The 13949-nt window shown below is 41.2% G+C and overlaps 1 protein-coding gene across 6 annotated transcripts in view; it reads left to right on the top strand.

The window, feature by feature from the left end:
• Positions 1-13949, top strand: part of ncor1 (nuclear receptor corepressor 1) — a 51087-nt gene that overhangs the window by 11349 nt on the left and 25789 nt on the right. For all 6 annotated transcript variants that reach the window (XM_019895120.1, XM_019895119.1, XM_019895118.1 and 3 more), the window contains 13 exons: positions 2358-2542; positions 5394-5488; positions 5581-5788; positions 6056-6238; positions 7229-7342; positions 8241-8297; positions 8413-8465; positions 8841-8907; positions 10247-10419; positions 10951-11041; positions 11288-11466; positions 11560-11614; positions 11763-11864. In XM_019895120.1, the coding sequence (XP_019750679.1) occupies positions 2432-2542; positions 5394-5488; positions 5581-5788; positions 6056-6238; positions 7229-7342; positions 8241-8297; positions 8413-8465; positions 8841-8907; positions 10247-10419; positions 10951-11041; positions 11288-11466; positions 11560-11614; positions 11763-11864 (1488 nt within the window). In that variant the 5' untranslated portion in view covers positions 2358-2431. The remainder of the gene's footprint in view (positions 1-2357; positions 2543-5393; positions 5489-5580; positions 5789-6055; positions 6239-7228; positions 7343-8240; positions 8298-8412; positions 8466-8840; positions 8908-10246; positions 10420-10950; positions 11042-11287; positions 11467-11559; positions 11615-11762; positions 11865-13949) is intronic.

Genomic DNA, 13949 nt, shown 5'->3' with positions numbered 1-13949 from the left:
AGACAGCTGACAGAATTTTGGCATCTTCTGTCCAAAGAGTGTTGCCAAAAACGGCCATCCTTCCATTCAATTGCTTTATAACTTGTCTTGTCTTGAGCTGGAGCTCATGCCAGCTGCCTTTGGGTGAATTGTGATGAGCAGACTTTAGTGGCCACTATCCAATTGCCGGGCATTACCCTGTCAATTGCCCTCATAAATGAAGTACCTGACTTATCCTTTACGCGCATACTGACATTTAAAGATGTTGATTAAATGCATCCGTCACCCCGTGGGTGTTCTCATGATGAGTGCATGAAAAAAGTTTCTGTAAAATGTAAATGACAGATTCCTGAAAAATGAAGCGATCGTACAACTTCCTTGTTGACCGCAGTAATATCTTGTCGAGTCAGAGATGGTTATTTTACTACCACAAAATAAGGTCTTGATTCAGCAGACTATTTGTGTGCTGCCAGCTCTGGAATCGTTGGCTCCTTCACTTGCGGGATCATCTGAGGTCTGCCACAAGATCAGTGATGCCACTAACTATTTGGCAAACAAAAGTTTTTTAGTAGTCACCAAATGAACCCCTATGCATGCCAGATCTACTTACTATTAGGGTCGTCTTTTGTTTGCATCCTGTATTGCCATGTGTCGAGGTGAATCCTGTCACGAAAAGCTCTCAAATAGTATTACCTTTACAACACTGATGGTACAAACTAGTTTTATACATGAGTTGTTCGATGTCATTTTTGTCAACAGGGTGGTCTTTCTTGGCAGTGAACATTCAAGCCTTTTCTCTGCCAGGTCAAGTGCAAAAAATAGGCGATCTTGAATTCCACACGGTGTCCGACAGGATAGTCTTTCAAGCATGACAATCAATTCCTTTTTTTGTGCTTCTTCTGGGGCAGCTGTGTAACACAGAAATGATAATGAAATGTCCTAGTTTCCCCTTGTCGTCTGCATCGTCACGTCTGACACAGAATGACGTCCAGCCCTGACACAGAATAATTGGGATGCTGCAAATTGGCACATAGGACTATTTTTGTACTCCTTGACCATGTCCAACAACTTGGTATGGCTAGATGGGTAAATCTCTTTGAGCGCCCTAACCTCCCGTTTCGATGGAGGAATTCCCAACAACAGTAAAGAGAGATGAAATGATTGTTGCTCGTGATTATTTGTCATTTAATCGATAAGGTGCCGCTACTTAATGCATGCTGCTGCAAGGTTTATGGAAGCGGAAAATTTTGCGTCACATAAGCAGGTCTCGAAGTCGATGAGACTAAAATCAAAAGCCCCACCGCCAGTCGGTAGGCAACTCAGTTTTTGACAAAGCTGATTGACAGATGACAGACTTCTTGAATGGGAAATGGTAAATGGGCTGTCTCTTACATAGCGCTTTCTACCTTTGGTATTCAAAGCACTTTACACTGTTTCCTCATTTACCTACTGATGACACAACATCAGGAGCAACTTGTATCCTTGTATCTTGCTCAAGGACACTTTGACAAGGCCTGAGATTGAACCCCCAACCTTCGGGTTGGGAGACGACCACTGAGCCATGCTGCCCCCATTCTTGAAGATCAGTTTAAAACTAAATGTGGTCTTCTTCCTGTTTATTTTCTTGGGACCATTAAGAAAAGAGCGCCACCTTTCATTGTTTCCTGTGACGCGTTTTGCTATGCTTGGAATTTTCTGCACGTGAACACAAACAGAACCGGGGGGAAATGGGCATTGTTTGCCAATCCATCAACCGCTTCCAGTCAGAGAAATCGATCTGCAGGTGTGAAAACAACCTATGGGATGCACACACAAAATGAAAGTTAAAGGGAAGGTCATTTTTGGAATGAAGATCCGGCTAATACTAGACAGTCTGACTGATATCGTAATGCTTCATGTACATTTCTGAGAAACAAAATCAATCCAGGCTGATGTCAAATCAAGTTAATTTATTGAAAGGCTGGTTTTGCTCCTGCGCACTGCAGCTGCACGCTAACTCAGAGCTTTTTTTTTTTTTTTCCCCTTTCCATGTGCCAGTTGCTATCAAAATGCGTAAATAGTTGTATTCAATTCAGAAGCCTCACTTGACCATGATCAAAATGCTTACCTTACAAAATAAAAGAATATTTCAGAAGACATGAACAACTCCACTCATCAATTCCGTACTTATTGTGTGAAATCTTGTGTGCATACTTCTCACAGCTAATGTTCTGTAGAATAGGCACTATCACACCACTCAAATTCTATACTTACAATTTGGTCTTTCCTCAACCATACTTTCATTCGCCTTCTCGTATTTCACACAACAATGCATTATTTTCCTTGTAAAGAGATCCTGACGTAAACATTTAAATGTGACCTTTGCTATCTGGCTATAGGTGGTTTGTATCCTGGAACATGGTGTAGCTCAGCCAACAGTGAAGCAGCAGCGGCCCACTTGCACTGAGTCAGGATGTCCAGTAGCTCCGGCTACCCCCCGAGCCAGGGGAGCTTCAGCAGCGAGCAGAGCCGCTACCCATCCCATTCTGTCCAGTACACCTTCAGCGGCACGCGGCACCAACAAGTAAGACCTTGCATCTATTGGTTCACTCATAAATGCTTTGTATCTAATTAACATTGGGTGGTCAATCTGTATTTATTGAATTTGATTTACAATGGAACCTTTGAAATTGAATGACCGCACAATGCCCGGCCCGGACAGGGTTTGCGTTCACGTTTTAAACATTTTTTTTGGATCAAGCAATTTATCGTAATAATTTTCTATTGATATCGAACACGTGTCTATCGGGATACGTACTTGGCGTACAATTTGCCGTTCCATTCAAAAATCTCAGAAAAAAATATGGCTCCAATGAAATATTTTTACCGCTTGATAGAATTATATTATGCAGGTAACAACACAAAAATACAACCTGGAACTATAACTGAAGTGGGCGGGCCATAGTGGGGGGTGGGGCAACGACACATGATCATCGACACTTAATATGTGCGTCGATGTAATTTCCTTCACTTGTGTTCAGACATTCTGACAAAGCACCGAAGCTCCTTCTTTTGATCGGTTATGAGCGCAATGGTAAGGTGACTAGCGGACAGCGCGAACGCTGGACAACGCCACATTTGCTGGTCAGGGGTGGCTTCGGCCGAGAGCAATGTTCGTGTGTGACAATGAATCACTTTGCGTTTCCATCTTTTTTGGTCACCTCTTTCTTTGCTGCTGCTGTCAACCATATCCAAATGTGCCAACGAAACTTTTTTCGATTAAGAGAATATGAAAATACAAATTGCAAATACGGCTCCGATTTGAATTCTTTGAAAACATTTTTTTTTTTTTGTATGCGCCGCACACATCGGCTGCGCGCCGAAAGCGAGCGAGCAGTGCGCAATTTCTCACGGGTGCAGCTTAGGAGGGCACATTGCTTATGTTTGATACCAACATGAGACCAAACAAATATGTGAAGCAAGGTTCATGGTGAGTTTGAATCTGTGTTTGAACTGTGACATTAATGGGAGCTGTATGATTGAGGGTAAGAGTGCAATCGCGGAATGCCCCATCAATGTTGTCCCCGTGGTTACTGGGTCTGTTTTGGGGAATGCGTGAAAAGAAGTACTACGTTTTATTTTATTAGGTGAAATCCATTTGGTTTATTATTATTATTATTTTTGCTTGTTTGTTTTGTTTTAGGGATTTTACATTGGGAATAGAGATGTTGCTGCTTTTGAATACGTGACATTTATATCCAGCACTCTGCTATTAACTTTAACCAAAGTGAGAACTGGACATGTGTCCCAGCTACTTTTGGAGGCTCGATTTCCGAGAAGCTTACTTCCACAGAAAGTTTCATCAGTTCATTTCTGGGCATTTTCATTGTTTGCACAGATCTGGAACAAAACTGGAGTTTTGTCATAATTCTTGTAACTGCGTTTGCTTGTTCAGGTTTTTGTGGAGGTCATGGCATGCTGATAAGTGTTGTGTTCTTTTCAGTTATTTTTTTTTCCGTTAAACTTGGTGAATTCATTACAATCGACACCAGATCTTCTGGCTTTGCCCCTTTTTGTTGTTAAAAATAGAGACTTTTAGAACAATGTCTTTTTGACATAACATAGATTTCTCATGTTTTATTTTCATGTTTTCTCTCATCTGAGTCAGACGTGTGTTGTAATTGCTTCAAACATTTTTGGGAGATGTGGTTCATGAAATTCAGCCCAGCCTGTACTGTTTTGATTTCCTTTTGTAATTGTTGTCCTCCCACAAAATGATGAAATAAGCTTGCCTTTGGCCCAAGTCCGCTGTGACCGCATCCGCTACATCCGTATAGCTTGATTATAATCAGTCTCTGATCTTCTTCATCTCTTGAGCAATGATTGCCCTCCAGATTGCTGTCTGTCCGACGGAATAACCTGGTTGCAGTAAAAGATATCTGACTCAACATGGACAAGACATGCACAAGTTATTTTTCTTCAGTTATCCATCCATCTATTAGTCTATTCTCTATCGCTTATCCTGTTCATGATCGCAACATGAGCTGGAGTGTGTTTGAGCTGACATGAGTTCTAGAGTGGAAGATACGGATTGGCCTAACTGACTTGAGGTGAGGGGCAGGTACACTGCAGACTTAATCACCAGTCAAGCAAAGGTTCTTATTGACGCTGCCGGTGCCAGCGTGGATCTTGGTCATATCCATGAACCCTGATCAGCAAAACCACATCACCTGCATTTGCACGAGCCAAACCAAAATATCCACTGGGATTGATAAACTTTTGTATCGATTACTAGTTTCAATGTACAATAAGTTGATTGCAAGCTATATTGCGTCAGAACATGGAAGTGAGATGAAGTCATAGCCACTATTGGGTCATTCACAGTTTCAATAGTTTCTGCATCCATTCACTCAGAAATCCTTATTTATGAGAGGGCTTTCCAATAACTTACTTTCAAATTTAGCTTGTAGCAGACGTGTGCACATTTTCAGCATGACGTCTCTGATCCACTGGTGAAAGGACACTTTGATTCTCTCCTCTTTCATCCATAACGGCTTCAAACAACAAAGTGTATGCAGAAAAAAGTGGTTAAGATTGCTTGACTGTCTGTGTCTGATATGTTGTGTTGTACTATTTTGTCATTTTATGTTCACTGTTCTGTTGATGGCGGCGCGGGTACCCGCAGCGGCTCCTCTCTCTCCTGTGGTTGAGAGGAAAGAAATTTCATCTGTCTTGTATGTTACACATAGAGCATATTTGACAATAAAGTTGACTTGATAACATGGTCTGACCCAATGTCATAGAAGTTGGTTTCAAATGTAGCCGAAACAGAACCCATTATGAGTTGTTTCCCAATGCATTATGAAGCGGTACAAAGTCGCAACGGCAATGCATGTGAAAATGTTGTTTGTGATGTCCCCGTGTGTTGCTTTCAGGATTTTACCGTCCCAGATTATCGTACTCACTTGCAGGATCCGCAGGGTCGAAGACGACCATCTTTACTCTCTGAATTCCACCCTGGGACTGAAAGGTAGTGATTCTCCTCATCTGTGTTGGATCGGGTATTCATGCCCCTCGTGAATGCATTATTTTTCTTTTTTTTTTTGTATTTCTGTTCTGCAGGCCTCCAGAGAGACGGCATGGATACGAACAGCAGTTCCACTCCATCACTACCCAGGCTGAACATGAGGCACTGGAGACTAAGCGCCCACGCATGGAGTCTATTTCTGAGGCCCACATCACCCGCACCTCTTCTTCTGCTGGGGGTATTCTCTTGCCCATGCACCACACACTACAGGATAGCCTCAGAGCCACCGTGGAGGTGAAGAAGGTAAATCCTCTTGCCATTTATCAAACCTGATGAACTCTTTCTCTTGTTCATTGTGGGGATTTTTTTTTTTTTTGCTGTTGTCAAGAGTTGTGCAACAGCAATTTTCAGTTCAATGCTAAAGAAGTTAAAGCACACTATTATGACTAGCATTACTTGTGTTATTTCATTCAATTTCTTTGTCTATTATAATTCTCCAATTGTCTTGAACATCTGTGTTCTACAATATCTTTAAGAAGTTCATCTATTACCCCCCCCCCCTCCCCCCAGGAGTCGCCGTTCACCGTGAAAGTGGAATGCCCTTCTCCAGGAGGACCTGCATTACATCTTGGGGAAGAGCATGACACGTCTCCTTCCAAGCTATCCAAGGAGGAGCTGATTCAGAGTATGGACCGCGTGGATCGAGAGATTGCTAAAGTGGAGCAGCAGATTTTCAAGCTGAAGAAAAAGCAAGTTAGTCGGCTTTATTCTCTTAACTTGCAACAGAAATCGTTTTTGTGTTTTCGTGAATAAGAAATGATAAGAGTTTAATACGGCTGGGAAATCAAACATTGGTACATGGTATCGAGGTCACCTACCAAGGGATTCAAGCAACTTTTTGAAAAGGGATCTTGGATCTTATGCCACAACATTACAGTTTGTAGGCTTCTCAAAATTAATTCAGATCACATCTTGAAAGTTTTGTCCCGATTGTATCAATGTATATTTTACATACCCTGTCATAGTTTTAGCGCTAAAATAGTTTCAGGGGAAAAAAAACCCTGATGTCATCTGTCATTTGTATTATGATCTGCACATCATTATTACATTGGAGTGTTGAGCGCCAATTCTCTATAACCAATCGTATATTAATTTAACAAGGAGAATACGCATAAATAACTTCAGTTATTTACTTTTAGTTACTGGCTAGACTTTTATAGTATCTAATCATCCTGTTAGTTTTTAATCCGTTTTTCTCTGTATAGTCCCGCTATCTCTTTTGGAATTCTCCCTCATTTGATAAGAATGTAAGATGGGCTTTGCTGGGAGCGAATACATTCAAGTATGAATTCCCGCAAGACTTTCAGGGATGTATTTGGTCGGGGCCTTTCAGGAACTGCTAATCTCAACCGTGTAACCTGGCCGTGTACATAACCTTTAGCTTGTAAACATTGACCAACCAAACATTCACTAGTTCAACTTGTCTCGCACCGTCAACATGACCTCAGAGCCTGACCCTTGAGTCTTTGTATTTTATACATGAACCGGCATGTGAGAGCTATCCGATTATGCCAGCATGTTTTGCTCTTCTCAGAGGTTCAGATCATATCATTGCAGGACGGATGGAAAATCAACCACATTTCGGTCCCGAAATAGATAAAAGGACCCTGCATGTATCGGTCTTGTCGTATTTTGTGAACTTTTCTCAACTTGATGTTTTATATTGTCGCTGTTGTCTCCTAGCAACAACTGGAGGAGGAAGCGGCAAAACCCGTGGAGCCAGAAAAGCCAGTGACCCCTCCCCCAGTGGAACACAAGCATCGCAGCATAGTCCAAATCATCTACGATGAGAACAGGGTGAGGTGTCTGTATTGAATACCATGACGTATTATGAACTACCCTTCACGGGGTTAACCTTTGTGAACTGACCCTCTGGCAAATTGAGCAGACCAGCACACCTTTTGCATTTCATCGACAAACGTTCAGATATTGTCGAGAAAAATCATTCTCATGTTCATTTATGCCAGTTAGCTTTGGTTAGTTATTAGGATGTGTGAAATAAAATGCACTGACAGGCTTTGCTGTGTGTTTGAGCGGAACAAGGGGAAAGGTTACTATAGTTCATGTCTGTCACATGGAGCTGCTACAAGACACGCCTTTCTTCCCTGTCAACAGTTAACCCTTTGGACTGTCCCAGTTTAGTCATAAGCAAGTTTTACTGTCCCAGATTTCAACTGAGTTAACATTTTATGTCTTTATTTTTACACATCACAACATGTGTTTCAGAATAGATTAAAAAAAAGGCCATATTTTACTTGTCTGCTTGTTGCCTTAACTTCACTTGCCTCCATGCCACAGTGAACCCTCGTTTATCACTGACCCACAAGTGATAGGGGCTAATCAGCTTTACAGAACGACCCTATTTAAAAAAAAAAAAAAACAAAAAAAACAAAAACACATTTTCTTTTTAAAAAAAAAAAAGAGAACAGTTTTACCCTTCTCATAAGCCTGAAACACATTTAAACTGATTTAAATGCATTTTTGAAGTATTTCTTTGCACTTGGGAAACCGCTCTCTCACTATCAAGCAATAGGAGTCCTTTATTTCACTTTTTTTTTTTTTTTTGGAGGAAAAATAAAAATGGATTGCTTCAACATCTCTGATACTGTAAATTCACTGTATTGTGTAGCTGACCGTTTATCCTCATGTAATGTTGGTAATTTGGTATTATTATCCGATGTTTCTAATTTTCTAGAAAAAAGCTGAAGAGGCCCATAAAATACTGGAAGGTCTTGGTCCCAAGGTTGAACTGGTATGGCCCTGAGTGATTTATTGTACCCTTTTGTAATTCCTAGCTAATCAGTCATTTAGAAATTACCATATGCAAATATTTAATGATGGGTTTCTCTTTTCTTTGCACTGCCTAGCCCCTGTACAATCAACCATCAGACACAAAAGTTTATCATGACAACATTAAAACGTGAGTACATCACAAACCTCTGGGTCTTCATGATTGCAGAATCAATATAGTGCACAGTATGTGTATTACATACACTGTGTAGGAAATATCTCAGATGACGAATGTTTTAAGATCAATGTGATAAAACCCATATGACCCTGTGCAATCGAATTTGTCCCGTCACCTGCTTAAGCTATGTATGATTTTTTTTTTTAAAAAAGGGGGAAAAATGCCCACATTGTTGGCTGTTGACAATTTACAGTCTAATCTTCTCAAGAGAATTTTAATGAGCAAACCTACTTACTGAAGAAAGATACTTTTTTTTTAATTTTGCCTTCTTTGTAAAAATAACTTTGTGTCAACACAATTAAAAATAATGAATGTGTTTTTCTATAGCAACCAGGTCATGAGGAAGAAGCTGATTCTCTTTTTTAAGAGAAGGAACCATGCTCGTAAACAAAGGGTAAGTGGTTCTGCTTTTGTTGGGCATTTTGGAAAGTCCAGGGGTTACGTACCCTCTGGTATTATTTTCGCTAATAGGTTTTGCATCACAAATCCAGATTTTTTTGAAGGCAGAATTTAGTTGGATGACTTTGACACACATTAAAGAGGAATGAGGTCAACAAAAATGACACGGTAGACAATGCTTGTGCTCCAACTTGTTCTCGTTCTATTAGTGTTTCCAAAAAAGTATGGCCATGGTCTATATTCTTTATCCTCTTTGCGGTTATAGAAGTGCTAGCTAAAGTCAATCCCAGCTGATTTAAGGCAAAACGTGAGCTACTTGAGGATTCTTACATTTTAATTTGTTTTGCTGTCAGTTTCAAACCAAATGCTTGGACACATTCATTTCATGGTTAAGATGCCAGTAAACTGTACCCCCCCCCCCCAAAAAAGGTTTTATACAAAGGAATGCACTGCATCCACACCTGTCCGCTTTTATTAGAAACCCCATCATACTTTTCTCTACAGCTGCACTCAAATGTTCAGTGAATATCACCCTTTCTCAAGCTGTTGGCTGTCTGACAGCCTTTTGGAGTCTGAACAATTGTGGGGAGCTTGTGGCCTCATGCCAAGAGGAAAGAAAGAGAGAATTGTTTGTTTCTTTTTCTTGTGTGGAAATGTGGATGCATTGTCCTCCCAATCCAAATATCTTCCCATATCGCCAATTTAACTGTTAAGCCCCTGGAAATTAGATTTTGGTGTTATTTTTTTTACATTGGATGTAAAAGGGGATTATTAATATGATAATTTGCATGGTATTTTATCAGGGCACAGAGAACTCATACATGATGATAAAGAAGATTCACTCCAATCACACAGGAACGGTCACTTGAGATTGATTTCTCGTGCCGTATGAAAAAATCGGCTTGTATAGAAAAGAGCACCACAAACCTTCAATGTTGCCTCAGCATGTTACTAACTTAAGGTTTCGTCACTCGTATGTTTAAGAGCCAGTCTTGGTCGTCATTGTGATCACTTCACAGATAACCATATTGATGGCAATCCACTCACATTCGTGCAAATTTTATATTTTTTTTTGTGTTTATATTCCTTGCAGCCTTGTTGTGACATATTCCATTGCTTGAACTGTAGTATTTAAGATAACAGGGTTGCCCGTATTCTCTTTCTGTCATTTTGCCTTCTCAATAATTTTAGTATACCCCTTAAAATTAGACCACGGCGTTACTTTAAAGCAGACCAAAAATGTTTACCCTGCACTTGGTTTGGCTCATTCCATTGTCTGACAACCCAAAGGCCTGAGGCTCAGTCTTTGATTAGTTTTGATGCTGTGTACTCAGGAACAGAAGATCTGCCAACGATATGACCAGCTGATGGAAGCTTGGGAGAAAAAGGTGGAGCGCATGGAGAACAACCCCAGGCGCAAAGCCAAGGAAAGCAGAACACGGGAGTACTACGAAAGGCAATTCCCTGAGATCCGGAAGCAGAGAGAGCAGCAGGAGCGTTTCCAGAGGTAAAAAGCTTGATATACACTGGATGTAACCTTTAACACGACACAGTTGCTGCAGCACAGTATTCATTTTTGCCCAAGGGACTATCTGGGGCATTGCACCCGTTTGCCTCCTGACTTCCCATCCCTACAGTGCATTGTTAGTTTTCACAAGAAAGGGGTGGAGTTGTTTTCAAACTGACCGAAGCACATAAGTGGCTTTGGGAATTCAAATGAATGTGCGCCTATAAATTTGATTGGCTTAATGGTTGCTACGTCCCACACACTTGAATAAAACAATCTCCCCTGTGTGGTTCAATGGAAGATGACATGCAGCACCGGGCTCAACTAAAACAATAATAGAACAGGCATGAAATTAGATTCTGTCGAGCAGTCCTCTGATGTCACCTTCTTGCAAGGTCTTAATCAGAACCAGATGGGAGTTTCCTCCTTTGACGATGATGGGCTTTCATGCTGTGTAAAATCAACAAGTGATCCACAAGAAACAAAGATAGAATAGTAATTTCACACATTACATGCCTCTGCTTTTACTAGGGTTGGCCAGAGAGGAACGGGTCTCTCCGCAACGATCGCTCGAAGCGAGCATGAGATTTCTGAAATTATTGATGGTCTTTCTGAGCAGGAGGTGGGTAAAAATCCAAATTAAAAAAAATGTCTTCTTGAGTATTAGTGTATGGCACTGACAATTGTGAAGAAAAAAAACAGTCACGTTTTATGAGCTGCATCTTTTTTATGCATGTAGTATGTATGCATACTGTTGGTTAAAATCCCCCGATGATCCGAACCGCTTATCCTCAAGAGGTGGCTTTGTATTGATCTTCCTTTTTTTTGAACCGATAAAGACTTACCGCGACATGTCCATGCGTCACAGAACAACGAAAAACAGATGAGACAGCTATCAGTCATCCCTCCCATGATGTATGACTCCGAGCAGAGGCGAGTGAAGTTCATCAACATGAATGGCTTGATGGATGACGCCATGAAGGTGTACAAAGCCCGACAGTTCATGAATGTTTGGACCGAACACGAAAAGGAGATCTTTAAAGACAAGTGAGTTTTTATGGTCTGATTAGAAGATGTCACAGACGGTACCTGTATTAAGGACAGTCCACTTTACAATGACACAACGCCATCTCTTGGCAGGTTTGTCCAGCATCCGAAGAACTTTGGCCTGATCGCTTCCTATCTAGAAAGAAAGGTGAACGAGACAGTTAATATTGCACATATCAATCAAACGTTATTTATTTTAACGAAGAGACAAAGGAGTCCAGGCCCATGCTTGAATAATTCCACCGCTAGTGTCGGTGTCGTGTGTTCACGTGGACATGCTTTCCATCAATTTTCAGTGTGTTGCTGACTGTGTCCTGTACTACTACTTGACCAAGAAGAACAACAACTACAAGACGCTGGTGAGACGCAACTATGGCAGACGGAGGGGAAGGAACCAGGTAATCCCGCAAATGTATTCAATATTTGCCTATGGTGTAGCTGACTCATATATGGCAGCATGAAAAGGAAGATCAACATTGAACCAATATTACAGGTGCCATGTGTCATTGTTTTAGTTTGACTTGATTGAAATTTGAAATGTAACCGTTGTAAATAGGTGTGCATTTCTGATAAAAGACAATTGGACACGTATCTCGCTAGAGGGGACGTGATACGATCGCAGTGATACATTTTTGAGTGGAACGATTTGATTCGGTTCGAGTCCGTGAGATTATGATTCATTTCATCAGCAACATCAAACCGAGCTGTTATAAAAAGATGGTTATGTATCTTGGTACATGGAGTGCGATCCATTTCAATTCAGTTTAGTTCAATCCAAACCGATTTTCCGATTCCAATCGGTTTTCATTAGACCCCTTATCGTAAAGGTCAACTGTCACACTAATATTGATAGGGTTTATTTGAGTTTTTAGCTCAGTTGCAATCTCACTCCAGATTATTCAGCCACCATCGCACATTGTATTTATTTTTTAACACAATATTTGTCACAGCTTTTGTGAACATTATTTTTTGGAAAGTGGCGATCCATTGACAAGTTTTGTATAAATAAATGCAATTTACAATGAGAGGTGTAACTCTATGCTTTAAAAGTTGTATTTTTAAGCATGGCACGTGGTACTTTTGTAGGACTAAAAGTGGATTTTAAACTCGCATCCTTACGCTACCTACTGTCCCCGCGGCAAGCAGTCCAAAGTGAGATTATTTTTTTCATTTGCCACAAACACCATCACACCACAACCCATGTCCATGCTCTTTCGTTCGAGAATGTTTTTTTCCCCAAATTTAGTGTAAAAACTGTCCCGTGTCTTTGAACACAGATTATTGCAAAGCATTCCCTCCTCCAACGCGTTGTTTTTCTTATTATAATACTTTTCACTATTTGTCAAATAATCCTTTAACTCATTCACTCCCAAAGATGTTTGTAAATGTCTTTTCAGACTTGGTCCAGAATAGGCTGGGACTGAATGAGTTAATAACAACTAATATAACAGCATTGCTAATGTCTTGCAGTCAGTCCCGCTAAGATGCAGGGAGTTCAAGTTAAATTAGACTGAGAACACTCGTATTTCCAAAGGGAAGGAAGAGTGAAAAAGCAAGCGCTGTAGAATACAGGAAGAACAAGTGGAATTTAAGGGGGAGGAACCTCACGCAACAGAGTCAGTGCTGGCTGCTAATCTACTGAGGGCTGCTTGCTCTGGTTTTCCATTTCCTCGTCTCCACAGTTCTTATGACAGACAAAGCCCTTAAACCCGCCCCCTTAGAACAACCCGCTCACTTGGTACAGCCCTGCCATCTGACAGGCCCCAAAACTAACCATGTTGCTGAGAGTGCCAGTCAAAGAAGACTGGTGGCAGGGATTTCCTTGAATGACCCTGCTTAGATGAGTGCATTCATGTGAGCTGGACGATTCTTTCGGCTGCTTAAGTGGCCCCGCTGAAACACTTTCCCGGACTACGTGCAACAGTGCCTTGGCCCGGCAGCCCTTCTTTGGTGCTGTCCTGCCCCTCTCTCACAGATATGGAAGCGCTACAGGGTAGAGACACATTTACAGCACCCGTAAGATGTGGCTCTCAGCAGAGAAAAGAGCTTTTTATGGTCAACCAATGAGCTTGCAGGTATGTTTACTAGCTTTGAAACCACCTTAACACTAGATTTCCTATCTCCTGAGTCTTGTTCTTTTGGCTGTTTTATTTTGCGAGAGCAAATCAGAGCAGGCATCTTGAAACTCCAGCGTAGCTATTTTTAGACGGGCTTTCTAGGAAATCCGCAGGCAGGGCCTGTCATGAAATGTTGGCATGCCTGCACATGTTGCGCGATGAGTTTGGAGAAGACCATTTTCTGAGTTGTAGCAGCGTTGTATACTCCCTGAGTGAAAGTTGCCTCAATATTCCATCGCGGAGTCCACTTTCTGGTATTCGTAGTCCGCATGCTGGAAGCAGACCCAAGCCACACCCCCAGTGTGTCTGTACGCAAAAGCTGCATATTTCAGTGTGATGGTGATGAACCATCCCTAATTATAAATC

This window comes from Hippocampus comes, unplaced genomic scaffold, assembly GCF_001891065.2.
Source record: "Hippocampus comes isolate QL1 unplaced genomic scaffold, H_comes_QL1_v1.1 scaffold177, whole genome shotgun sequence".
In the NCBI taxonomy this organism is placed as follows: domain Eukaryota; kingdom Metazoa; phylum Chordata; class Actinopteri; order Syngnathiformes; family Syngnathidae; genus Hippocampus; species Hippocampus comes.
This window is presented reverse-complemented; position numbering and strand designations above follow the sequence as displayed.